The following is a 27,073-nucleotide window of genomic DNA, read 5'->3' as shown; positions in this document are numbered from 1 at the left end:
CGATCCCGGGTCTCCAGGATTGTGCCCTGGGCCAAAGGCAGGCGCTAAACCGCTGTGCCACCCAGGGATCCCCAGACTTGACAATTTAAATGAAGAAATCCACAGTCTGAATTCTCCCAGAAATTCAGCATCATTCATCAGTGTGCCCTGGGACTAGCACGTTACATAACCTCTGTGGTTAGTAGCCTAAACATCAATAAACCTTTGCCTGTTAAAATCCTACTACCTTATTTTTTGTCTTTTTTTCTCTTTCTACACAATGACTTTAAGATGAGAATAGGAAATAACACAGCAAATGTGGTGGAGCATGATGGGGGGGGGGGGGGAGACAGCCTCATCCCACTGATATCTCTGTCCCTGGCAGGCTAAGATATAATGTAAAATACCTTACCTACTGTTAAACATAAATGTAAACATATAAATATATGTACATTAGATTTTCAGAGACCCTGGAACCTTCAGAAGAAAAGAAAAAAAGGGCAGCCTATTCAATACCCACATGGCTCTCTTGAACTAAAAGTATATCCTCCAGGGGATGTCACCAGTCTCACATTTCAAAATCATATGATCCTATAAATCAAGCAATGTTGGGTTAAAGTTCTTTTCTTGAAACAAAGCAGAACAAAATAAAAACAACCACCCAAAGTCCAGATTTTCATTAAGAAGATTTTTGGGGGGGATGCCTAGGTGGCTCAGTGGTCGAGTGTCTGCCTTTGGCTCAGGGCATGATCCTGGGGTCCCGAGATCGAGTCCCACATCAGGATCCCTGCAACAAGCCTGCTTCTGCCTGTGCCTGTGTCTCTGCCTCTCTCTCTCTCTGTCTCTGTCTCTCATAAATAAATAAATAAATCTTAAAAAAAAAAGACGTTTTTAGTACCAGGTCTCATATTCACATGTTCAGTTCATATATAAATTTACTGAAGTTGAAAATTAGTTTTGATTCTATATAACCTTTCTTGACTAATTTTGGTGTATTCTCCCACCAGAAGATTCAAACAAGCACCCTGTATCTCCTTGTCCCCTGCCCTACCCTGCTTCAATATTTAGATCAAAGAACAGAAATGTATCTTCACTGAAGTTACTGGGATTGTCATTATTCCAAAACAGAATTTGTACGTGCGTCTTCCATTTAAAAGTAATGAATGAAAAGGAATATTCTTACCGTATTGACCCGATCATGTATGGCTGTGCCAGTTGAACCACAATCGCACCACTTCCTAGCTGATGACATGTATAGCCAGAATCCCAATCGTAATTCTTGGTGTCGCCATTCAGCAAGGCATTCCGGCTTCGACTGACCCCTTCAATCACACTGGCACAATCGGCAATCGTTGCAACATTCTCCATGGGAACTGTGAGTCCAACACAAGAGAAGCCAAATATATATTGATAGTGTGCTATGAACAAAATGAATTACTATCCCAAATCAACAATAAAGGGGAAACTTGAATATCCTGATTATCTCAAGACAGGAACACATTTCCCATGTCATATGGCTTCAAGAAAAAAAGTTGAATCTAAGATTGGAACAAATCAAACCACATGTAGTAATTAACCCTGAAGTATTTTACTATAAAGAAACATGATACCCCACATAAAATACAGAATTGATAAATACATTTCAAAATATTACTACAACGGGAAACTACGCATTAATTTACCTTAATGAACTACAGCTATCTACAAATAGAACAATTGAAAAACCAGAATAGTTTACCAAATAAAAAAATCTTGACTTCTAAAGAACCAAAAACCAGGGCACCTGGGTGTCTCAGTTGGTTAAGCAGCTGCCTTCAGCTCAGGTCACATGTCAGGTTCCTAGGACTGAGCCAGGCATGGGGTTCCCTGCTCGGCAGGGATCCTGCTTCTCCCCCTCCCTCTGCCTTTCCTCCCTGCTCATGCTCTCTCCCTCTCTCTCAAATAAATAAATAAAATCTTAAAAGTATAAAAATAAAAAACCCAAAATCCTTAAAACAAGAAAAACACACAATGTTGAGTAAAAAAAGCAAGGCAAAGCAAAACACAGTATGAGTTCATTTACAAAGTTTTTAAGAAGGCAAAACTAGAAATATGCATTGTTTAGGAATACATACATAAATATAAAGCTAAAAAGGAAATCCAGGGAATTATTATATGAAATTCAGGATAATATATCTAGAAAGAGGGTGATGAAATCTTTCAAGGACTCCCATCATTGGGTCCAAATAGTAGTTGATTTGATTGCAAAGAAATCTTGGGTTGGGGGGCTTCAAAAGTACTGGTTTTGTTCTGTTCTTAAGTTAGGTGGTGGGTACACAGGCACTTGTTTTATTGGTATTCTCTAAACCATATATATTTATTGTATTCAGTAAATACAATAAATTTGTTTAGAGAAACATGATATATATAAATTCAGTGTTTTAGAATTCATAAAGCAGGAAGATGATCTAGGAAATGGTATCAATTCCTTTCCAGAATACCCAGTTGCCCTCAGCTATGATTTCTTTCCCTTTTTTGTTTGTTTACTATTCCAGGCATTTTAACACACAATGCTCTTTTCTTTGTTCATGAATTGCTGTATTTTGAAACGCCAGCTCTGTTTTGATTTGAGTCTCTCTCTCTACTTCAAATCCATATCAACCTATTCTTTTATAAAAGCCAAGGGTTTCCACAAAATGATAGCTATCTAATAATGATGTAGATTCTCTAAATACAGAGAAGAGAATAATAAAAGTCTCTTGGGACCTCTTCTGTGCATTTACTAGTATTGGGGTTTCAATTTATTATTCAGCCCATTATCTACAATTAGGCCCAGCTATTTACATTCAAGATTTGTAACTTACTTTACATAATTTTAAAATAGGTTGGAAAAAAAGACAATTTCTCATTAGATATATACTGTACTTTTCAGTATATTATATACTCTCTGAAGAAAGAGGGTCAACAGTACTACAACCATGCCAAAACATTTCCACCTTTATAATGATGTGGAGTAAATAATCTTACATGTATCTCCTGCATGATGCATTTATTTTCCAAAACTGGGCATGCCTTATTTGAGGCCTCATCTTACACAGCTTCACTAATTGCTTTGTTCTCTGCAGATGAGGAAGCCATCCACCAATAAAAAAGGGAGAAGGGGGGGCACCTGGGTGGCTCAGTCGCTTGGGCACCTGCCCTCAGCTCAGATCATGATCCTAAAGTCTTGGAATTGAGCCCCACATTGGGCTCCCTGCTCAGTGGGGAGTCTGCTTCTCCCTCTCCCTCTATGTTCTCTGTCTCATAAATAAATATATCTTTAAGAAAGAGGTGAGGGAGAAGGGGAAGGAGGAAGGGAGAGAGGATGGATTTCTGGTGAAGAATTCCTCAGCTATCAAGCTTAACTCCAAAGCAACAGGCAAACATATTGGTGAAATAACCTCTAAGGATAGTTTCCTCACAGAGAAGGAAGGGGCTCAGAAAGAAGTTCCTTGTGATTTGGAAAGATAAGAAAGGACTATATTTGGAGGCTAAGTCATGGTACTTCTATCTCATGCAAAAGGGGAAGTATTGGGTGATTTGGAAGGCAGAACTTAACGAAGCAGCACAAGGTGCACAGTAAAGTGAGCTGAGACATAAAATAATACTGTAGATAGTAGCTTAGGCTGCAGTAACAGTCCCCATTCTCCCTTTCTACGGTGCATGTTTATTGTTTTTATTTTAAAATATTTATTTATTAGAGTATATTTACTTTTTGTGTACCCAGTGTATTCAATGATGATCAGAAAAAGTGGTTCTGTGGGCACCTGGGCAGCTCAGTCAGTTAAGTGTCTGCCTTGGCTCAAGTCTTGAACCCATGGGATTCAGCACCGGGTGGGGCTCCCTGCTCAGCAGGGAGTCTGCTTCTCCGGCTCCCCCTGCTCCCATTCCCCAGCTCATGCTCTCGCTCTCAAATAAATAAAATCTAAAAAAAGAAAAGCAGTTCTGCTCATTGTATTACCCAAAGACCCAAGTGACAGAGGCTTTGAATTGATGTGAATTTTCTCAATTACAGCAGCAATGAGAAGAAAGTGAGCTAGGTCCTGGTTCTTAAGACTCATCTCTCAAAGTAACACACATCACCTCTCTCATGTTTGGGTGACCAAAGCAAGTCACAGGGCCTTACCTAACTTCAAAGGCAGTGGGAAAGTGCAAACCTGTTGTGTGCCCAGGAGAAGAAAAGGGAATGCTTGGTGAGCATTATTAACTTTTACCACAAACATTAAACCAGGATGAAGGAAGTTTCATCAAAAAATAAATCTAGTCCATTCACTTAAAGAATAGAAAATATTGGGTAGCCCTGGTGGCGCAGCGGTTTAGCACCGCCTACAGACCAGGGTGTGATCCTGGAGACATGGGATCGAGTCCCACGTGGGGCTCCCTGCATGGAGCCTGCTTCTCCCTCTGCCTGTGTCTCTGCCTCTCTCTCTCTCTCTCTCCCTCTCTGTGTGTCTCTCATGAATAAATAAGTAAAATCTTAAAAAAAAATAGAAAAAGAAAATATTTCAACCTGTAAATATGCCAAAAAACTTATTTATCTAAGTTTCCTGCTAAGGGACCTTTTGATTGCTACCACTGTTTACTTTGTGATTACAAAGGTGTCTTGTGTACACAGGTAAGAGTTTCTTAAAGGAATACATAAGATATTATACAGGTGTATATGCATGAATTACACTCATGGCTATGAGTTTCCTTCAGTTTTCCTGGATATTGCCAAAGTATTCACCAAAGTGGCTGTAAAAGTTTACACTCTCAACTCACTGGTCCACATCCTTACCAACTCTTGGTAACATCAGACAGATGACTGTGACTTAATATTTGTTTTAGCTTTTCATTTTTCTGTTTGGTGAGGTTGTATGGTTTTGGTCTCCCCCCACCCCATACCCCCTCCCCTGGGATCATTCTCCACCTCTCTTCTGTAAACTATGTATCTTTATCTTTTGTCTATTTTTCCACTGTTTTTTTCTTTCTTCTTTTTTTTTTTTTTTTTAGAAATTTTGCTGTTGACTTTTTTTATTTTTTTAAAGATTTTATTTATTTATTCATGAGAGACACAAAGAGAGAAAGAGAGGCAGAGACACAGGCAGAGGGAGAAGCAGGCTCCATGCAGGGAGCCTGATGTGGGACTCGATCCCGGGTCTCCAGGATCACACCCTGGGCCAAAGGCAGGCGCCAAACCACTGAGCCATTGGGGATCCCCCTTTCCACTGTTTCTTAATTGATTTGTAGGATACCAATCTTTTGTTGGTTTATGTTTTGAGATGAAATACTAATCTTTTCAAGATTAGTGCCTTTCCTTTCTTGTTTATAAATTCTTTCCTATCCTCAATTAATAAAGATATTTTCCCATATTTTATTCTAAAAGTTCTCAGATTTTGCTTTCCACGTGGGGTTCTTTGATCTATTTAGGATTTATTTCTGATCTATCACGTGTGACACAGAAAATCTACTTTCATCTACTAATCTTTTTTTCTTTTTCTTTTTCATCTTCTAATCTTATGGTGAAGGCAATTTCCCCACCACCATTTAATGAACTCTTGCCCCCACTAACTTATGTTATTTCAGTCACACACACAGTTTTCATAGATATTCATGTCTCTTTTTAAGATTTGTGCCATGCTTCACTGATTTGCCTAGCCTTTTGCCTTTACTATGCTGCTTTAATTACTATAATTTTATAGTAATCTTAAAATCTGATCAAGTGAACAAACACCTTTGTTTCCTTGCCTTTCCCTTCTTCTTTCCCTTTTTTCTTACAAATTGTGTTTGATATTCTTGGCCCCTTCAGGAAAAATTTTCATTTTATCTATACTTTCAAATACAGTTGCATAAAAATTTTCATAGTAGGTCCTCTTTTTCATGCCACATATTTGGATTTGTACCTTTTCCTTCTTTTTTGAGCAGGCCTTTATAGCTGGTCTCATTTATTAGAGTTTTCAAAGGACCAACTTTTGGTTTTGTTGATTCATTTCCTACTGCAGTAAATTCTACTCTTTGTATTTTTTAATTAATTAATTAATTAATTAATTAATGGGATCCCTGGGTGGCGCAGCGGTTTGGCGCCTGCCTTTGGCCCAGGGTGCGATCCTGGAGACCCGGGATCGAATCCCACATCAGGCTCCCGGTGCATGGAGCCTGGTTCTCCCTCCGCCTGTGTCTCTGCCTCTCTCTCTCTCTCTCTGTGACTATCATAAATAAAAAATAAAATAAAATAAAAATAATTAATTAATTAATTAATTAATTTTTGTGAGGAGGAGGCAGAGAGCACATGAGCAGGTGCCTGTGTGACTGTAGTAGGGAGAGGGGGAGGGAGAGAGAATCTCAAGCAGGCTCCACACTCAGCACAGAGCCAGACATTGGGCTGGATTCCAGGACCCTGAGTTTGTGACCGGAGCCGAAATCAAGAGTTCTGAAATTCAACTGAGCTGAGCGACCCAGGCACCCTTGTTCTTCTTTTCATTATTTCTTCCTTTAATTCCTTTTAAATTATTGTTTTGTTTTCTAAGTACTTGAAATGAAACTCATTAACCTTTCTTCTTTTCATACAGTAAAAAGTTATTTATCCACACTTAACCAATTTATTCATCATTATTATTTTTTTTATATCCTCCTTTCTTCTTGATTCAACTTCCTTCTTTCTGAGACACATCCATTAGTACTCAGCAAAGTCTCTGTTTGAAAAGTGCATTTTGCCACCACTCGTGAAAAATAGGTTAATTGATACAGAACTCCTGGTTAAAAGCTGTTTTTTCTCATCACTTTGATGATATTATTCCATAGTCTTCTGGTTTCTACTGTTATGTCTGCTAAAGTCTGCAATCCTTCTAACTTGTAATTGTTATTTGCCTACAATTAATTTTAAAGTTTTCTTCTTGGTTTTGATTTTTTGCAATTTTACCTAACTTATACCTAGAGGTAGATTAAATTTACCTTTCTTAGGACTGAATATGAGTATTTATGGCTTTTATCAAGTCTGGAAGATTTGGCCATTATTTCCCTGAATACTGATTCTCTCACCTTCTCTGTTCTTTCTTTCTTTCTTTTTAAGATTTCATTTATTTATTTGGCAGAGGGAGTGCACAAGCAGGGGGAGTGGCACACAAAGGGAGAGGGAGAAGCAGACTCCCCGCTGAGCATTGAGACTGATGTGGGGCTCCATCCCAGGATCCCCAGTTCATGACCTGAGCCGAAGGCAGACACTTAACCAACTGAGCCACCGAGGTACCACTCTATTCTTTTCCTTTTTTCTTCTTGAACTCTTACTGGACCTCTGTTGGAATTTTTCATTCTGTCCTCCCTGTTTCTTAACCTTCCTTTCATTTTTCTCTCTATACCTCTTTTTGAAGCATCCTGGGAAATTTCTTAATTCAAATTACTATTTGTGTTCACACATTCTCTTTAGGTGTGTCTAATCTGCTGTTCAGCCTGTCCACTGAGTTATTGAAATTTCACTATTAAACAAAAACTACACAGTATTGAAAAATAAATTAACTAGAGCTATGTGTATCAACCAGGGTCAGTCTCACAAAGAAAACTGGTTAAGGAGAGAGCACATCAGGAAAATATATGGAGCATGATTACACTTCTGTCATTTAGTGATACATGCTTGTGTGGTCAACTCAGAAAGGAAATCCAGGGGAACAGTGGATGCTGAAATTCACGAAGAGAGTAGGGAAGCAACTGGGAGAGAAGCACATACAGGGCTTTAGAGGTTTGGTAGTAGTCTACTCAGCATAGTGGTCAGCATGCCAGGACTCCTACTTCCCAAACTTCACATATATATTCTTTATGTTCTTTTGCACATATGGAATTTTGTGTTTTTTTTTCAAGTTTCACAGTTTTTAACACTGTTTTTATGAAGATCTGAAAGATGGCAAGCCTCTGAAAGGATAAAACCCTTTATGATTATTTGAACACTGATAACCTCTGTAGCATCTACTAGGTTCTTGCCACTTGTCTTTGTGGACTTTTCCTGAGTCTGTCAATCTCCATCTATGCAACCTTACTGCTTCACAACTTTATCCCTAGATAATGTGATTTTTAACTAGTGGTCAATTAGTGTAGCAGCATCGGAGATTATCACAAAATCATCACTTGTATCAGTACAGTTTCAAGCTCTTTGGAAAACAAGGCTGGGATAAATGCTAAGAATTCTTTTGCTATAGACACATTTATAAGTGGGTTTATTCAAGAAGACTCTTTCAGTCTCTAAAATTTTCTCTAAGCAAAACTGCCCTCCGGTTTTCTGGAATCTTGAGGTAGTCTAACATATCTGCTACATTGAAGAATTGTGCCTTCTTACCAAAGAATCTTGTATCTCTGAGCTGGAGGATACAATACCACTTTGATCTTGGCATAATTATTCACTAATGTTTATTAGTCAAAGTTTGGATCTACAAAATGTGCCCAAAACAGACACACACAGACATATCTCAACATACACGTAGAGAGATGAACTGTATCAGTGAAATCTATCCCAAGTCCCAAATTTCCTTTTAAGAAATAGCTTTTGCTAGAACTCTTGATAAGCAACTGTACCTCCTAATAAGATCTACAAGATCAAAAGATTACCACTGTTCTTAATTCTCATTCCTACTTTTTGATAATGAGTCAAATTATCAGTATAATGACTAAACCATATCAACTAATGGAAAGAAGAAAAGAACAGGGATTTAGGCATAAACACAATGGACAAGGACCTTTTATAAACAACCAAAATAACACCATCATTCCAGCACTGTGCCAATTATTACTATCCAGACCAGTATGTCAATCTGATTTAATGTGATAATCAGATTTGGAATGTGAGGGGCAGCCCCGGTGGCACAGTGGTTTAGCGCTGCCTGCAGCCTAGGGTGTGATCCTGGAGACCCAGGATCGAGTCCCACGTAGGGCTCTCTGCATGGAGCCTGCTTCTCCCTCTGCCTGTGTCTCTGCCTCTCTCCCCCCAACCCCCGTGTCTCTATGAATAAATAAATAAAATCTTAAAAAGAAAAAGAAAAAAGATTTGGAATGTGAGTTTCATAAGGGCAGGAGCTTTCCTTTGTTTCACTGCTCTAGTCTCAACCGTCAAGAAACAGTGTTTAGCATATAGTAGGTGTTAGATAAATATTTGCTGAATGAATGAATTAGAATCAGAAAAAAAGGATGCTTATGTAGGTTGTGGTACTTAACCTTAACACAGTTCCTCACCAAAAGCTAAAAAAGCTAAAAGTTACTGAATAAAGCAGAAACAAAAAATGCTTTCTCAGTGAAAGTTTTCTTAGAAAAGTAAAGTATGATCAATCTCTGGGTCTTGACCTAAACATTAAAAAGAAAACAAATATACCCAGTGCAGAAGAGCTGCTATATAAGCATTACACGCACCCTCAGCCCTCTAGACTTCTCCTTTCCTAAAAGTTTATCCCATAATATTCAAAGTGTGGTCACTCATGGTAGACTAAAACATTTGCTGATGGATAAACCATTTTGGGGAGAGGAGGAATGTATATAACAGTGTGGCTTTTAAAGAACAGAAAAGCTCTTTTAGGCCTGTGGGGAGAGCTCTCTGCTTTAGTTATACCACAGGAGCCCCTCCAGAAGAGGTTGGTCCTAAAAGTCACTGCTGGGCTTAGTAACACATAGAGACCACTTTTTTCCCCAATTTCAGCAGAAAAGAATTCTGCTATTAACTCCTCTTCCTAGAAACACAAACCGCAGCCTGCCTGGTTGAACAGTCTAATAATTACATGATGGTATGAATAAGTTTTGTGGGAATTTTTTTTTTTTTTTTTTTTTTTTTTTAGTGGGAAAATTTAGGGAGTGACTCTGACTGCAAAGCACAGAAGGTGGTGTTACTGTTTTTCTTCTTCACAGGGCCAAGCCACTCCCCATTTGAATGTTCATTAGTCTTTAATATGCATCTGATAAATTTATTAAAAATGCCATCTGGATGGGACTTGGCTTTGTACTGTGTTTCTAGTCTTCCAGTTTCCTCCCTTGTCCCCATGGAATTTCTGCCTCAATTTGCGTCACTTTGTTTACAAAACCGTACTGCCAAAATCCAGCATCTCCTGTCTGTCTCTCTCTGGTTTTCCTTCACCATCCTTCAGCTACATACCTATTACCATAGCCTATGTTATGAGCAAAAGGCAAAAGGGGAACTGCCCGGGCAGAAATTACTTTTCCCTCTCCATGTACATAACAATTCTGCTCAGACAAATTTAATTTGCTGCTTCTGAATGCAAACGTTGCATGTTAACAAAGTGTATACATTCTGCAAGTATATGAATATTGGGATGACTCAGACTGTGAGGAGCTGCAGAAAAAGTGATCTGAAAACAATTTTACTGCTTTCTGTTCATACGCTGCACCAGGGGTGGCCAACAGCTTGCCAGTAAATTTAATTCTGGAGTAATAAATTTTTTAAAAGGCAGTATTACTTCACTTGGACATGACCTGAGGGCCACCTATACAAGCTCTATTTAAAGATAAGACTGACATGTTATTCAACTGTCTCCAGAGATCACCTTTGAGAGGTTGGCGGGGGGGACCCACTTGAAGTGGATTTTTAAAAATGAAATAACACTTAGCACTTGCAGAGGACTGTCATCTTCATAAACCGTTCTTGTGTTAGGCTTCATTCAATGTTTCCCTGGCTGTTTTTATTACCAACTGTTTTCTAATAGCACACCGGTCTATGCAGCAAACATATGCTTAATAGTCTTGGAATAAATTCTTCTCCATTGACAAGATGTTCACAAAGAATTTCTTTCAGAAAGACTACTAAGGCTATTAAAGGCTATTAGTTTAAGATCACACCTAGATATTCCCCTACACACACACACATTTTTTTTTTTTTTAAGAGAGAGTACATGGAGCAAGCGGGAGGGCGGAGAGGGGGAGAGGGGGAGAGGGAGAGAGAACCTTAAGTAGGCTCCTAGCGTTGAACCTGATCTCAGGATTCTGAGATCATGACCTGAGCCAAAATCAAGAGTCAGATGCTTAACAGACTGAGCCATTGAGGTGCCCCTGAGGTATACTTTTTTTTTTTTAAAGGGGGACTCACCCTAGGACCTATCCCCAAGCCTAAATAGGAACTTACTGCTGACCACGCAAACTTCCAACCAAACTGCAATCCAACCATTGGTCAAGTAATTCAAAGGAAAAAATACCTACAGCTATTCTATCTTAACAGCTGTAAAAGAACAATATCTAATTAGAGCACAAGCCCACCATTCTTGGAAACTATCAAAAAGCTACCAAGATGTATTCTACAACACTGGCACTAAGTTATGTTAATTCCTAGTTTTATCTGTCAGGTTAAAAAAAAATCACTTTTCAATCACACTACATTACATTGCTGAAGATAAACCACTGAGTATGACATGCAACTTTTAAACTCCTTCCCCAAATTTCCCCCCAGTTCCCATATCCGTGAGAGGGATGCTTCCTAACACAAACCCAAAGGGTTCAGATGGGAGTACCTCTCTGCACCTATTGGGGAAGCCCTTAGGAAGAAAGCAGACCATGCCTTTTGAATGCTGCAGCCTTCTTCCCATTCCTCTGTGCCTCTTTTTCTTTTCTCTTTGCTTTCACTCCCATCTGTTTTAGGTAGTATGAATCTCTGTGCTCTCATCATTCCTGTTCTAGCTCCACTTCTGAGACTATCAAGGTTGCCCAAATCATGCCATCTCCTGAGACTGTATGGACTTTGACAGTCATGCTGGGCTCCATTTAGCCAGTGAAAGGAGGAGGTAACACTTCCAAACTTCAAATGCCCTGCTGCCTGGCCCCTTCCCCAAACATATGCAAACTTTATAAGGTCACAGTCTCAAACACTCTAGAGGTAACAGCAGCCTTCCAGAAGATGAAGGTGAGAAATCAGAGGTGGTTATCCCCAGGGCCAAGGTGAGGTGGGTGGGGCCAGTGGATCTCAAAGGTACAAGTTCACTAGGATCAGTGGATTCTCTACTCACACTGGGGCCTTTGAAGGAAAGCGTGGTCCAGAACTAACCGTTTAAGAGGTTTACTCTCTTATGTGGGGAGTTTTTAGCTGTGAATGCTGGAGGTTTTAGCTGTGAAAATCTTCAATTCAAAAAGACCTTAAAGAATTGAGCATCAGATGTTTAACAGCAGTAACCACTGCAGTGTATCAAAAAGAGATAACACTCTGTGAGGCCTTGAAATTTAGGACAAAGGCATATTCAGGTGTAAGAAAAAAGACATCCCAAACATCCAACTATATGTTTGAACTAATAGGCAATATCTCATTGGGGTGATTTTTTTCTTTTCTCTGGACATAATCTATCAGAGAAAAGACTACATGTGCCCCCTATATCAGGGCAAGTTATTCAAGCTGATACGGGGGGAGAGGGGAGGATACCGAACATACTGAGTCATTGAAAATGGTTTTGTAATTTTTGAAAACTTTCAAAAAAATTACAAAGTTTAATATAAAAGGTGTTTTTTTCTATGAGTAATATAAGTTTTACATGTTTATTTTTCCTTATGTTCTAAAAGATGTTGAAATCAACAGAATTATTTTTGTTCCACACTATAGGTTGAAAGGTCTCATTAAGCCACAAGGATTTTATGACTCAAGATCAGAGATGTTAACACAGACTGGGGGAGTGTTCCACATTCATGCTGGGCACAGAACGAAGGATATGCAAAAGGCTTTTTCAAAGCCCCACAAAAGAAGTAGTGGTTTACTCAGTACTTTTTGTAAGGAAGTTTTTGTTCTTGTTTTTTTTTTTTTAAATAAAGTTTTTGTTCTTTTTTTGTGTTTTCTTTAACAAAGAAGTAGCTTTTTTTTAAATTATAAGCTGAAGGATGTATCTGGTTCAAACTCTAACAGTTTTCAGTCAGAATGATTCTGGGATCATGGATAACTCTTTTGAGTCATTTTTTTTTAAGACTTTATTTATTTATTCATGAGAGACTCAGAGAGAGAGAGAGAGGCAGAGACACAGGCAGAGGGAGAAGCAGGCTCCATGCAGGGAGCCCGACGTGGGACTCCATCCTGGGTCTCCAGGATCAGGCCCTGGACTGAAGGTGGCGCTAAACCGCTGAGCCACCCGGGCTGCCCACTCTTAAGTCTTAAGATCTTAAATGGTATTTCTTTAAAATGCATCAAAAACTATAAAATTTGAGTTTTTACTAAAAGCTGTGTCAGTAGTGAGGAGCCCTGTACATTGTACAGAAAAAGTCTTGATTGGATCTGTAACAAGTATGCTCCTATAATTCCGCTTTGGCAGAATCTTTCTGCCACACCTTTTGGAGGCAGAGAGAAAAAGATTGGAGAGAATGCCAAATTCTCACATGTTTTAGTTCCCACAAACCATCTTAGACTGAATTGTGTGAGAAGAGAAGAATCTCTGATAATCTCAAGGGAGCAAGACTGGAATTTAGAAGAAACAGACGGGTAAAGGGAAGTCTCAACTTCTGAATATTAGGCTCTCAGAACAGAGACTCTGTAATCAAACCACACAGGATGCCTGATGGGAAATCATGATTCTGGGCACTCTCCCTGTTTTAGCCTGAGGGACCAGCCCAGGGCTGTAGGGAAGCTGAGCAGTCCCCTGGGTGAGGTGGAGGTAATGTCTCCTAAAGGCTGAACCTGGGGTCCCTGAGAAAATCTGGCTACCTGGCTTCAAAGACTGACAATCAGTCTTCCAGGTGACCTGGAACAATTCTATTCATACCTCTAAGTAAAGGAGTTATCAGGGGGAAAAAAAAAGCCTCAGCAAAACATACAATGTATACTACCTTCTGAAGGCCAAAGTTAATCTAGACTGAGGAAACAGAATCATGCTGTATTTTCCAGTAGACTTACAGTGTGTGATGAAAAAATTTTTTGTCTAAAATACAATAAAAGTAATTTTAAAAAAAGAGCCTTTTGCTAGTATTTTCGATGCTTCTTTTAATGGTTTACACTTAGTGCTTTGGGAAATGAAAAACGGGTACAAGCATTTTTTTTTTAAGATTTTATTTATTTATTTGAGAGAGAAAGGGAGTGTGTGTGTGTGTGTGTGTGTGAGAGAGAGAGCGAGCGAGTGAGCGCAAGCACAAGCAGTGGGAAGAGGTAGAGAAAAATGGAGAAGTAGATTTTCTTCCGAGTAGAGAGTCTGACATGGGGCTTGATCCTAGGACCCTGGGATCATGACCCAAGCCCAAGGCAGACGCCCAACTGACTGAACCACCCAGCCACCCCGGGTGCAAATATTTTTAAATAAACTTTATTATGAATATTGTCAAGCCTGACTATTAAGAAGCATCTGATGTCTGAGTTCTAGCTCTCTTGATATCACATCTACACACTTGAATTCTAAGAGGGGAAATGGTTGCTTTCTCTTGCCTGCCTTCAGCTCTGACATCCACTAGACCAGGCCGTGGACTGGAATGCAGATACCCGAAGAACTACTGTTGCTTTTTAGGCTATCTTGAGGAGGGCATTTAATGGCCCTGGAACTCGGTCTATTTACTAAGAAAGAGAATAATCTCTTCCTCTCTCTACCTTATGAATATTGACTGAATAAACTAGATGTTTACAAAAGCACCTTGAAAATTTCAGAGACACACAAGGCCCATGATTGGTACTTCCTTAACCCCATGAAAGGAGCCATGTTTTTGCCCATGCGGAATGGGTAGATGCAACCAGCATTTCAGGAGTCTGGGTATCACATAAGAGGGGAGACTTCGATTCCCATGAGCCACTTCATAACTGTAAAAGAATAGGGGACAAGGGAAGGAGGAACCAATAACAATTCTACTGACCTGCAAAAACTGTTAGTACCTGCTAGTGTAATATGCAGCTGGCAGTTTCAGAATAACGAAGAAAGCAATTCTCTCTGGTCGATATTTGCTGGGGACGGCAATTTCTGACCTACTGAATCAGATCAAGATCATCTGAGTCATTAGGCCAAAAAAGCCTCTTTGTGCTAATGGTACAGTGGCTAGCGGGTCTCTTATCATGAAACTAAGGGGTCTGCCTACAGCCTGCCTTCTAAGAGAGTCACTGCTTTGTGGTTTCATGAGCTATCACAATTGAGTGAGCAAATCAAAACACATTAAAAATATCGCAGACGCAAGTGGGCTTGTAATTTATCAGTGAGTAGGATGTGGCAAATGCCACGTGGCTGCACCACTTTTCCTAGGGGAAGGCAGGAGGGAAACAAGGAGAGATGGGAGGAAGAGGGAGAGGAAAGGTTTCCTACAGTATTTAGATGGTCTTCAAATGTTCATAATTTCCTTAGGGTGTGCTTGTTGCCAGGTTGACAGATGTTGCTGGAAAAACCTGTACTATTCTGAAGAAAGGCTAACCTTTCAAGAGTGGGAGCGGGGGAGGGAGGCAGCCCACACATTCGGTGAAGAGATGACATTAAACCGGACAGCAAACTACCCTGAGCATGCTGGATCTTTGAAAGGCTGTGTGATAACACTGCCAAAGAGAACTGTCCTGGGAAAAATCTCATTTCACCATGGCTTTCCCTGCAATGAGTTTAAATTAGTTTTTAAAGCTAAATATTAGAATGCCCTAGACAAGTAACTGATTATTAATTATTGCTTTTTTAAACTGTTGTGACTCTGAGTGGTAACACTCCCCTAAGAGAAGTCATGGATTACACTCTCTCCTAAGCACTTGTCCACTTTCTTTTTCATCCTTTCTTCCTTGCTGTACTTTATGCATGAAGAGAAATGGCTTCTTCAAAGTGAACTGCCAATGATTTTAACACAGACTTCCCAACTGGGTGCAAACTCACATGCTTCTTCTGCTTGCTTGGCTCTTGACATTTCCTAAAGACAGCCTCCCAGCAGAAGATCAAGTACGCTGAGCATTAATTTATGGGACAAAATGGCACTTCTACAAAGCCCTAGTCCTTTACCACCAGATAAAAGGGAAGAAAGCATGTTAGGGCTTGCCTGTTTAAGATCTTAAGTCCATCATTCAGTGCCATAGAATCAGCAGTAGAAGTAGGAAGAGCTAGGGCTGGTAAGGAGAGGGGAAAGCCGAGCATGGTAAGACCTCCCTTTTCAACACACACTGCCTGTGTCCTCTCCCTGAGTAGGGCTGCGGCTCCTTTTCCACTTTGACATGGCTTTTCTTGCATTCCCAACTCTGAACCTCCTGCTCAAAACTCCACATGCTCTTGCTTGTTAATGTTGACCATTAGTCATTTCTTCCTGTGCTCTGGCAACACCCAGTGTTTTTTCCCTCAGTTCTGATTAAGGAGCAAGTCACCTAATGTCTTCTCATGGAAGGCAGATTAACCAACCTACCCTTTTAAAGATTAACATTAATTTGCCAGAAGGAAAATTATACCTCTAGCATGAAAATCTGCAATTGGGGAACCATTTTACAGGATCACATTCATTTGTATCAATTATCTTGTTTATCAAAGACAATGAAAACCAAACTGGTAGTAAGAAGGTACAGAGTGCACTGTGAGGAATAATTAGGTCTTACCCTCCGCAAGGCCGATAGCAGTTTACCACTTTATTTTGGGAGGTGATGTTTACAGTGTCTGTTTTACAACTCTCTTCACATTAACTTTCAAATGTCAAAAGCAGGCAGTTAATTGTTTATTATACAAAATGTCACAAATGTAAAATACTGAGGCATAAAATTATTATAACCGATCTATCACAAGAAATCCTGCCTTTTAGATTTTATAGGTTGTTTGTCAGTCTCTGGATCTCAGCTTAACTGCCATTATATGGACAGCGTGTGCCAGGTAGTCACTGTCTGACAAACAATGTTCTCTGCATGCCCTGTGTTCTCGGCCAGATGAGAAATAAAAATAACATGATATGAGAATTACCATTATGGTTTAAAATGATATGTATTAAGAACAATAGGAGATGTTAGAATCGTGATGTCACGTGTCCTGATTTCACTCTTGCTGAGAATGAGATTCAGAGAATCATGATGCAGTTATCGCAGTGGTCTGAGCTCACAGTTACAAGGGTAACTGTGCAACTGCTCACGTTCTCTAAAGCCTCTGGGCACTGACACCTACCCTCTGTGTCTGCTCCAGAAACTCTCCATCATAGAATATGTACCAAATAACCTGCAAAATTTGCAGAGACTGAATCCCCTCCCTCTGCTACCCACAATCCCAATCTTGCCAAAACCATCCCTTTTGGTAATCTCTTTGTCTTTAGGCTCAAGGAACCCATTTTCTTCTCTAGAGACATAAGAATCAGACAGATGGAAAGGAGAAGGGGAAAGAAGAGAGGAAGAAGGAATAAAATAAAGCAGTGTATTTCTATGGGGAAGAAAAAGAGAGCCCAGGAAATTGGTTGGGATTGGAGTGGGAGTGAGGCCAATATGTATCCTTTATAATCTATTAGGTACAATTATACCACACAATTTTTGTGGCTAAAATTAAGTTAAATGGGTGAATGGATGAAAATAGTTACTAGTTGACCATGGAACTCCTGCTTATAGCAACCAGTACATGATGGAAAACATACCATTTTGCACCCATGGTAGGTTAACCTTCCCTGGTATTACTAAGGTTGTGAATATCTGTGAATTTGCTTGGCTAATCTACTTAACAAGTGAAACACTGGTAAGAAACCCATAGCTACCATAGCTCATCAAGCCATTGAAGTTATAGTTAGAAAATAACCTTGAGACCACTCAGTTCAAGGAATAAATAATTTATATCTAATTTCATATTGATCCAGAAAACAGAAACATGGGGAAAGCTGCTTATTTTGTTTTTTAAAAAAACATTTATTTGACAGAGAGAGAGCGCAAGAGAACACAAGCAGTGGGAGAAGGAGAGTACAAGCAGAAGGAGCAGGAGAAAAAGAAGGAGAAGAAAGAGAAGCAGGGAGCCTGACACAGGGCTTGATCCCAGGACCCTGAGATCCTGACTTGAGCCCAAGGCAGTTGCTTAACCAACTGAACCACTCAGACACCTTTTCTTTTCTTTTTTTTTTTTTTTAAAGATTAAAAATGTTATTTATTTGAGAGAGAGAGAACATGAGCAGAGGGGAAAGACAGAGGGAAAAGGCAGACTCCCCACTGAGCAGGAGCCCAATGTGGTGCTCTATCCCAGGACTCTGAGATCATGAGGCAGACCAACTGAGGCCACTCAGGCACCCCTCAAGTCATTTTAATATAACTTTGGTAGTAAAATGACTTAGAGATAGGTCAAGAAAAGAAATTTACAGGCCCATTTTATTTAAGAAAATAGGGGTAGGGGCACCTGGCTGTCTCATTTGGAAGAGCATGTGACTCTTGATCTCAGGGTCACGAGTTTGAGTCCCATGTTGGATATAAAGATTACTTAAACAAACTAATTTAAAAAGGAAGGAAGGAATCAAGGAAGGAAGAAAGAGAAAAAGAAAATAAGGTGTAAAAATTCTAAAATAAATATTAGCCAACACCAAATCTAATAATTAGTTAGAAAATACATCATGTCCGGGCAGCAGTTATCTTAGGAATGCAAATATGTGTCATCAGAGCATCTATTATTTCAACGGATTAAAGAAAAAAAGCCTCTGAGTGATTCTGAGCAAAGGCGCGTTCCAACAGGATTACTTTTGCTGGAGTCGGAGAACAATGAGAAGGACCAGAAAAAGGATGCTGGCAGAGCCAGGAGTCGACAGATCATGCAACAGTCAGACGTGGTGGTGGCTTGCACCAGGGTGGTAGCAGCAGCAGTGGCAAGTAACTCATTAGCAATGAGAGAAATGCAAATCGAACAACAATGGGAGACCACCTCAAGGCCATCTGAAGGGCAAAGAGTAGATCAGCCACATTAGGGGCGGAGGTAAAAGTGTGGGGCGGAAAAGCACTCTCGTGCACTCCAGATGGTGGGAATGTGAATCGGCAGCAATTGCACAGAAAGGTAATCTGGTAGTATGGAGCAAAATTAAAGATGTGTGCTTTAGTGCTCAGGGATCATACTTTTGAGTACAGGTCCCAGAGAAATCCCCATGCAGGTGCAAAGATAGATATGAGGACATTCCATCACAGCAGCATTGTTTCTGAGAGCAGGAATCTGGAGGCAATCTAGGTATCCAACCAAGGGGGAATGAATAAATGAAACAGGTAAGATCGCAAAAGTACCTGCCTTACAAAATGGTGGTGAGGGTTAGCCGATTTTATAAAAGAGCTTAGAATAATGTCTGGCAAATAGTAAGGACTATATTTGTTAATATGTTTATAATTATGATGATGGAATACTAAGTCACATTAAGAAGCAATATGTATAAAGCTCAAAAATGTAATACTGCTTGAGAAAAGTATAAAAAATAAGATTTATAGCATAAAAACATTTTTGAAAATTAAAACACATATACAAAACCTGCCAACATTACAGATTTTACAAATTATATGTGCATATTGAGGATATAACCAAACATACTAGAGACACTGTCATAGAGGAGGAGAACAGAAGCAGGGGTTCATAGCAAAGAGGAAACATACATAAAAAAGGAAGCCTTGCTTGGATCAATGAGGATAATGTATTAATGATCTGAGGTATATGATTAACCCAATTATCTGCACGTAAAAGATGCTTGTTTAAAAACAAAACAAAGCAAAAACCAAACAGATCATTAGGTTAATTTTTTCGTTTTATAGCTGAGAACTCTGAGCCTCAGAGATATGATGTCTTATTCATTATACAACAAATCAGCAGCAGGGACCCAGAATCTGGGCTACTCTTCTGGTCCTCAGAATGCAACACATCATTCTGTCCATCTATCCATTCATTAAATCGTTACTGAGTATTGGGATTCCACACGCTGGGTATACAGCAGTGAGCAAAACAGACATAATCCTTCCTATTAAGAAATCACGTGAATAAACTGTATAGTTACAAATGAAACTAAGAACTTTGGAAGGAAAAAAAAATCTATTAGTATCATACAAAGAAACTTTACCTAAACTGGGGGTAGAAGGTTGGGCAAAATTTTTCTTCAAAAGTGACACTGAAGCTGAAATTTAAAGGATCAACAGGAGGTTACGGAGATAAAGTGGGTGGGGTTATGTAATGAGGTGATGGGAAGAGAAGTATCAGAGAGAATGGCAAGTACAAGGCCAGGTGGCCAGAGAATGTGCTGTGTCTTCTGGATCAGAAAGAAGTCCTGTGGCATGAGTATTAGAAGGCGAGATAGGAACTGGTATAAGACAAAGCATGTATGCAAGCAGCAGACTATGCAGGGGCTTGCATGCCATAGTGAAAACTGGATTTTATCTGAAGAGCAATGGAAAGGCTCTGAGTGATTCTGAGCAAAGAGGAGTGTTCCATCGGAGTGTGGAGAACAAGGGGAAGGACTAGAGAGGATGTGGGACCTTGCTGAGTAGACAGGTGTGACAACGGTGCAAGCGAGATGTTGGTGCTTGCACTAGGATGGTAGTGGCAGCTGTGGCAATAAGGGAATACACGTTGACACTCGGGATACTGTATCAATATAAGTTATTTCTATCATATAAAATATCTCTAATGATATTTTAGTGTGCTTCCACAACTCACTGAGGTTTTACTGAGGTGTGCTTCCAATTTTTTATAACCAGAAACTACTGTACATTCATCAAAGGATCACTGGAAAAAAAGACTGATAATGTTCCTAGGGCAACTGATCCCTTGGTTTGGAGCAAGAAGGAAGGAAATGGGGCTCTCAGCCCTTTTGCCAACTATCATTTGCCATTCATAGGAGGGTAGTTGCCTGGTCAGGATGGGGGTGTGGTGTCTGCCTCCCACAGCCAGGAAAGCTGCTTGCAGGGCCGAAAGTTCTGAACGTAGAACTCAACCAATTCATATTCAATATTTTACAGAATCATTTCCTGAAGACTCTAATTGGAACATCTAACACCTTCTGCACTTTTACATCTCACTTGAGTCCCTCACTTTTACACTCCACTTTATTGCCATTATAGTTGATTTCATCACAGCTTCATGGAAAACAACTTCACCAATGAACATTTCCTGTCATTATGAGGGCAGAATTGAAGTAATCCCCTGCTTCAGCACTAGGTGGTTTTTATGATAATTTTACCACAGGTAATGTGATTTTAAGTACATTCCTCTCTGGTAGCACTGTACCAGTTCCTGTCTTTAAAAAGATAAGTATTGAATGCAGCTATAAAAGAAGCATACCCATCTCCACAATATTAACGAGCCAATAAATTCAGAAAGATTGTGAAGTCCTGGACTGATTAACCTACCAGGCACTTGCTCTCATACAATCTCTTAATTTTACTCAAGTCAGTGACACACCCAAGTCCTGTTACACTGAATTACAAGGTAGGAAAAGGCCATCAGGTTTAGAGGTCCCCTCCTCCCAAAATATCTTACATAGCCTGCTCTAACAGCCTTCAAATCACAACGATTTCATTTGATTGCCAAAAGCACAGCCCTCACATTGCTACTTTAATAATAAGGAATACTGTAATGCCCCAAAAGCTTTGGACTCTTTCCTTCCAGTTCCCTCTTCTCATTTTTAAACATCTTCTTTGAGATATAATTGACACATAATAAATTTCACGTATTTCAAATGTACAGTTTCATGAGTTGAACGTTATGTACAACTATTAGCATAATCAAGGTAACAAACCTTTCCATCATCCTCAAAAGTTTCCTCATGTCCCTCTGTAATTCATTCCCCAAACCCAGAGAACTGTCAATTTACTTTCTGTTACTATACGTGACATCGCATGATCTAGAATTGTTTACAAATGGCATCCTACAGTACATGCTCTTTTTTGTTTGGTATCTTTCATCTAGACTCTCAAGGACTCTTGGTTTACTCAATAGAATCACCAGGTGAATCATGATACTTCATAAAGAAATTCCCCTCCCTAACCCAGAATAGGATTTGTCTTAATTTAGTGAGCTACATTTCAGAGCATGTGGGGTCTTGGCCATGCCCACTTGGCCTGGTCTCTCATTTAAGATAGGCAATGTAGAAACAGCTTTATTTGAAAAAGAAACATTAATTCTTTCTCTGATTATAAAAGTAACACACATTCCTTGAAGAAAATATACAAATGCAGAAAGTAAAAAAAAAAAAAGAAAATTATTTATAATCTCATTATCCAGAAAACCTCTGTGAACATTCTGATGTTCCTCTTTATTGTCTTTTAATGAACTGTTATAGACTAAATTGTGTGCCCCCTACCCCCACAGATTCGTATGTTGAGGTGGTAACCCCCAATAACTTAGAATTCAACTGAATTTGAAGCTAGGGCATTTAAAGAGATAATTAAGTTTAAATGAGGTCATAAGGATGGGGCCCTAGTCTAAAAGGAAGGGAGGAAGACATTGGGGATGTGAGTGCATGTTGAAAAAAGTCACATGAGGACATAGTGAGAAGATAGCTACCTGTAGGTCAAGGAGAGAGGCCTCCGGGGAAACATAACCTGCAGACACCTTGATCTTGGACTTCCAGCCTCTAATAACTGTGAGAAAATAAATTTCTGTTGTTTAAGTTCCTCAGCCTGTGGTATTTTTTTATGGCAGCCCTAGCAAATTAATACATGCAGATACAAAAATACATATATTATCTTTAATTTTTTAAATACTGGCATCAATCTGGCTATAAAGGTGGTATCCTACTTCTATTTTACATTACATTATGAGCATTTCTTTTTTTTTTTTTTAAGATTTTATTTATTTATTCATGAGAGCCACAGAGAGAGGCAGAGATACAGGAAGAGAGAGAAGCAGGCTCCCGGCAAGGAGCCTGATGGGACTCGATCCTGGATCATGCCCTGAGCCGAAGGCAGATGCTCAACCACTGAGCCACCCAGGCGTCCCATGTTATAAGCATTTCTCTACGCTATAAATGGTTATATAGAAATTCTGATGTGTAAATGTGCCAGAATTTATTTCCTTATGCCCACTACATTGTACATTTATGCTAGAGAAATGCTCTACCTGGATATTCCCTTAGGATAAATTACTAAAGGTAGAAGTAGAAGATCAAGGGGTATTTTTAAGACACTTCATTTATTGCCAAATTGCCTTCTAGAAAACTTACACGTTCCTCAGCAGTATGTGACACTGCCTATTTTGACAGCCTTACCCATACTAAGTATTTTCATTTAGAACATCTTTGCCAACAGAATTTGAAATGGAACTTGACAAGCTGATTTTCAAGTTCATTGGAAAAGAAAATCTGAAAGAATAGCCTAGAAATTTTAGAAAAAGAATAGCTATGGATGCGGATTTGCAATACTATGCAGCAAAATAGATTATAAAGCTGTAGTTATTTAAATGATGTGTCACAGAATCTGGAGTAGACACGGAGATCCATGATACCTGCTATTTTAAATCAATGAGGGAAAGGATGAAATAATCAATAAAGGATTTCAGAAGAACTGGTCCTATATTTTAGAAATAAAAGGTAAACTCTTCCCTCATATCAAATAGAATAAAATTTAAATGGATTAAAGAGCTAAATACTAAAAACACACAACAGTAAGAAAATGACAACCAGGGCAGCCCGGGTGGCTCAGCAGTTTAGCGCCACCTTCAGCCCAGGGCCTGATCCTGGAGACCCGGGATTGAGTCCCACGTTGGGCTCCCTGCATGGAGCCTGCTTCTCCCTCTGCCTGTGTCTCTGCCTCTCCCTCTCTCTGTGTCTCTCATGAATAAGTAAGTAAAATTTAAAAAAAAAAAAAAAAAAAAGAGTTATTTAAAAAAAAAAGAAAATGACAACCAATCATTGAATATAACTACAGAGAGGCATATTTTTATGTTTTGGACTGAGGAGGGAGTTTTGAAGCAAGTCACAAAATCTAGAAGCAAGAAATGATTGACAGGTATGATTAAATCAAGATAAAAAACTTCTGCACAACAAGGACATCATAAAGTCATAAAGTAACAATGTGGGAGAAGATATTTGCAACATGTCTCAAAGACAAAGGATGACTATCCATAATCACTATAAATTAGTAATAAAAAACACAAGCAATCAAAAAAGAAGCTGAGAAAGAATATGACGATGTAACTCATAAAAAAAGTAGAAAAGCCAATAAACATAAAGATACTCAAGTTTAGCAATAACTAGATTAATGCATTTAAAAATGGAAATATTTTATTTCACCATATATGTTTGTTGCTGAGAAATGATTGTTGTATCACTCATGTAAATGAAAATTTTTAAATTAAAAATATTTGCCAATAGGCCAAAAAAATGGTATCTTATTTCAATTTGCATTTCTTTGACTATCAGTGAGGCCACACTCTTTCAAGTTTATTGACAACTAATGTTTTTTTCTTGCCTTTTTAATAAATTGCTGTTTGTGCACATTACCTGTTGGGAATTGATATTTTTTTCTTACTTAATGAAAGCACTTCCTACATATTAAAGACAATTACTCATCGTCATGAATGTTGTAATTATTTTTTCCCAGTCTGTCAAACACCTTTGAACTCTATTTATGGTTTCCGCCTTTGCTTTTACCCTGAGGAAGGAGCTCCTCACCTTGAGCTCAGATGAATACTTATTAACAGTTCCCCATTGTTCTTTTAGAGTAATATTATAAAATCTTTTGCTAGGAAACTATTTTGGTATATAGTATGTGGAAAAAATCTCAGTTAAGTGTTTTCAATTGCCAACTGTTGCAGCATTTGCTATATTACCTTCTTTCTCAACTGATGGGAAGGCCATTTTTATCCTGCACTACATTCTTATATATACTAAGATCTAATTCACAGTTTGCTTAATTTATCTTACCTGTTTATTCTTACATATAATGGCATACTACTTCAGTATGTAGTATTAGTTTTAATACCCGGTAACAGTAGACCTCTCATTTCTTTCTTTCTTTTTTTTTTTTTTCATCTTTAGGGGGAAGAGATTTACATTTATTTATTCTCTTAGAAATTTTTATTCTTAAACTCAAAAGTTGTTCTTTGAAAGCACAACTGGGATTCTGAGTTGTCCTGCATTAAACAGATAGATCAAGATGGGAAGAACCAACATCTTTACTACATTAAAGTTTTCCATCCAGAAAGATGTCTTTCCAGTGTTTCTTAAAGATTTATAGTTCCTTTATTTTTATTTTCTATAAAAGATTTAATTTAATTAATTTATTCATTCATTCATCTATTCATTCATTCATTCACTCATGAGAGACACACACACACACAGAGGTAGAGACATAGACAGAAGGAGGAGAAGAGGCTCCATCCAGGAGCCTGATGTGGGACTCGATCCCGGAGCCTCAGGATCATGTCCTAAGCCGAAGGCAGATGCTGAGCCACTCAGGCGTCCCAAAGATTTCTAGTTTCTTTAATTAGAACCTGTGGATTTATTAACTTTATTCTTTGGTAGGTATTTGTTGTTTGGGGGGTGGGGGGGAGCGGGAGGAGTTTATATCTGGCAGATCTCCCTGGCATGCTCACCTTATAATCTATACCATTTATGAGTGTCCATCACCCTTCTATCTCCCACCTTTGCTTCTGACCCTTATCCCATCTCTAATGGCATAGCAGGGTTCAGAGATGGGTGATCTTCTTTTTTTTTGAGATGGGTGATCCTTGGTCATATGGCTAGGGATGGACTAATGTAACAGAGAAGTATGATTCATGGACTGTTACTAGATGTTTGGCAGTTTTCACTGCAATTATGAATGGAATCCCCCCCATTATACTTTTTAAATAGTTATTGGGGCTTTTTGAGAACACTTGATTTATACATATTATTGTATCTGGCTACATTCCTCATAGTTCTTATTAGTTCTAGTAATTTTTCAGTTCACTTCCTTAGGTATTGTATCAGACCACACCTGAAAAGCATGATATTTGGTCCCTTTTCCTCAGTATTTATCATACCTATTTCTTGTTCTTCCCCTCTGCCCTTTCCCCTTCTGTCCCTCTAGAGCAATGCTAAATAACAGTGGTAATCAGGGCCACTTTCATGGGAATGCAACCTGTGCTTTCAGACAGGTCCTACATTCAGAAGGGTCTCACAGTTAGTTGAATGCTCCACTGTCTTGGTCTTAAAATTATTAATAATTATCTCTGAACTTACTTTTTAAAAACTTTTTAAAAAAGATTTTATTTATTTGAGAGATTAAGCAAGAGAGACAGCATGAGTGGGAAAAGGGGCAAAGGGAGAGGTAGAAGCAGACTCTCCACCAAGCAGGGAGCTTGATGCAGGGCTTGATCATGATCTGAGCCAAAGGCAGAAGCTTAACCAGCTGGGCCACCTAGGTGTCCATGAACTTATGTTTTTAAGTAAAGTCTGATGGGACAATGGAGTAAGCCTATTAACACAGGAGATATACAGTGTGTGTGTCTGCAATTCTCAGCTGCCCCATGAGTGTGGAATTCCAGCGTATGGTTGTTGGATGAGACTCAAAGCAAGGCTAATGTAAAGGTGCCATGAGTATGACTGAGTAAGCAAGGCTGCTGACAGCCTGGAGAGGCCACATTTCCCCTTCCAAGCAAAACTTGCCTCCAGTATAAAAAGAAGGCAACAATGGTCCAACCAAGCACTAATGACTAAGGAACTCTATCCTATCTTTTTTCACTCTTAATTCCTTATTATAGCTAGATATTTATGCTGATAATAACATAAAAATAAGGCAAAGATCAGGCAACCCATGGTTCCTTTCCTCCTCGGTCCTTCCATATTAAGAAAGCTATGGAATAAGCCAAGGGTAGAGAGTTTTTGTAAATCAAGAAGTGAAATAAAAATAATTTAGTTTCATGCAGAACTTCCACTGTTCTGGTAAGAACTAAATACATACACATGTATGAGCTCCCACATGTGAACTGTGTAATTTTGGTGATTCTACTGTAAGATAAATGCTCTTATATTTGCATTTAAAATCATCATTATACAACATAAAGGCGAATGACAAGATCCGTGCTAATAATTTAAAAGTTTAATTTTTCTTTACTTAGAATGACATTAAACAGCAAATAAAAACACCATGCCACCTTAGATGCACCATGGCTTAGGTGGTGATAGTGGCTCCTGCCGGGACTGAGCATCACCAGCCCCTCCCCCAGGAGACTGCTGTGGTCTGCTACTGCCTGCTCCTCAGTAACCCTGGGCCACCAAAAGGCCATGATCCTAAGAGGCTGTGATCCCAAATGTGTTGGAGTAGATACAACAG

At 39.1% G+C, this 27,073-nt stretch overlaps 1 protein-coding gene across 4 annotated transcripts in view; it reads right to left on the bottom strand.

Moving 5' to 3' along the window:
• BTBD9 (BTB domain containing 9) overlaps positions 1 to 27,073 on the bottom strand; it is a 416,542-nt gene that overhangs the window by 105,038 nt on the left and 284,431 nt on the right. For all 4 annotated transcript variants that reach the window (XR_005987172.1, XM_041750949.1, XM_041750950.1 and 1 more), the window contains one exon: positions 1,163 to 1,352. Coding sequence is in view for 3 of the 4 variants with exons in the window: in XM_041750949.1 (XP_041606883.1) it covers positions 1,163 to 1,352 (190 nt within the window). In the remaining variant the exon portion in view is untranslated. The remainder of the gene's footprint in view (positions 1 to 1,162; positions 1,353 to 27,073) is intronic.

Source organism: Vulpes lagopus, chromosome 1 (genome assembly GCF_018345385.1).
Source record: "Vulpes lagopus strain Blue_001 chromosome 1, ASM1834538v1, whole genome shotgun sequence".
NCBI classification, from domain to species: Eukaryota; Metazoa; Chordata; class Mammalia; order Carnivora; family Canidae; genus Vulpes; species Vulpes lagopus.
This window is presented reverse-complemented; position numbering and strand designations above follow the sequence as displayed.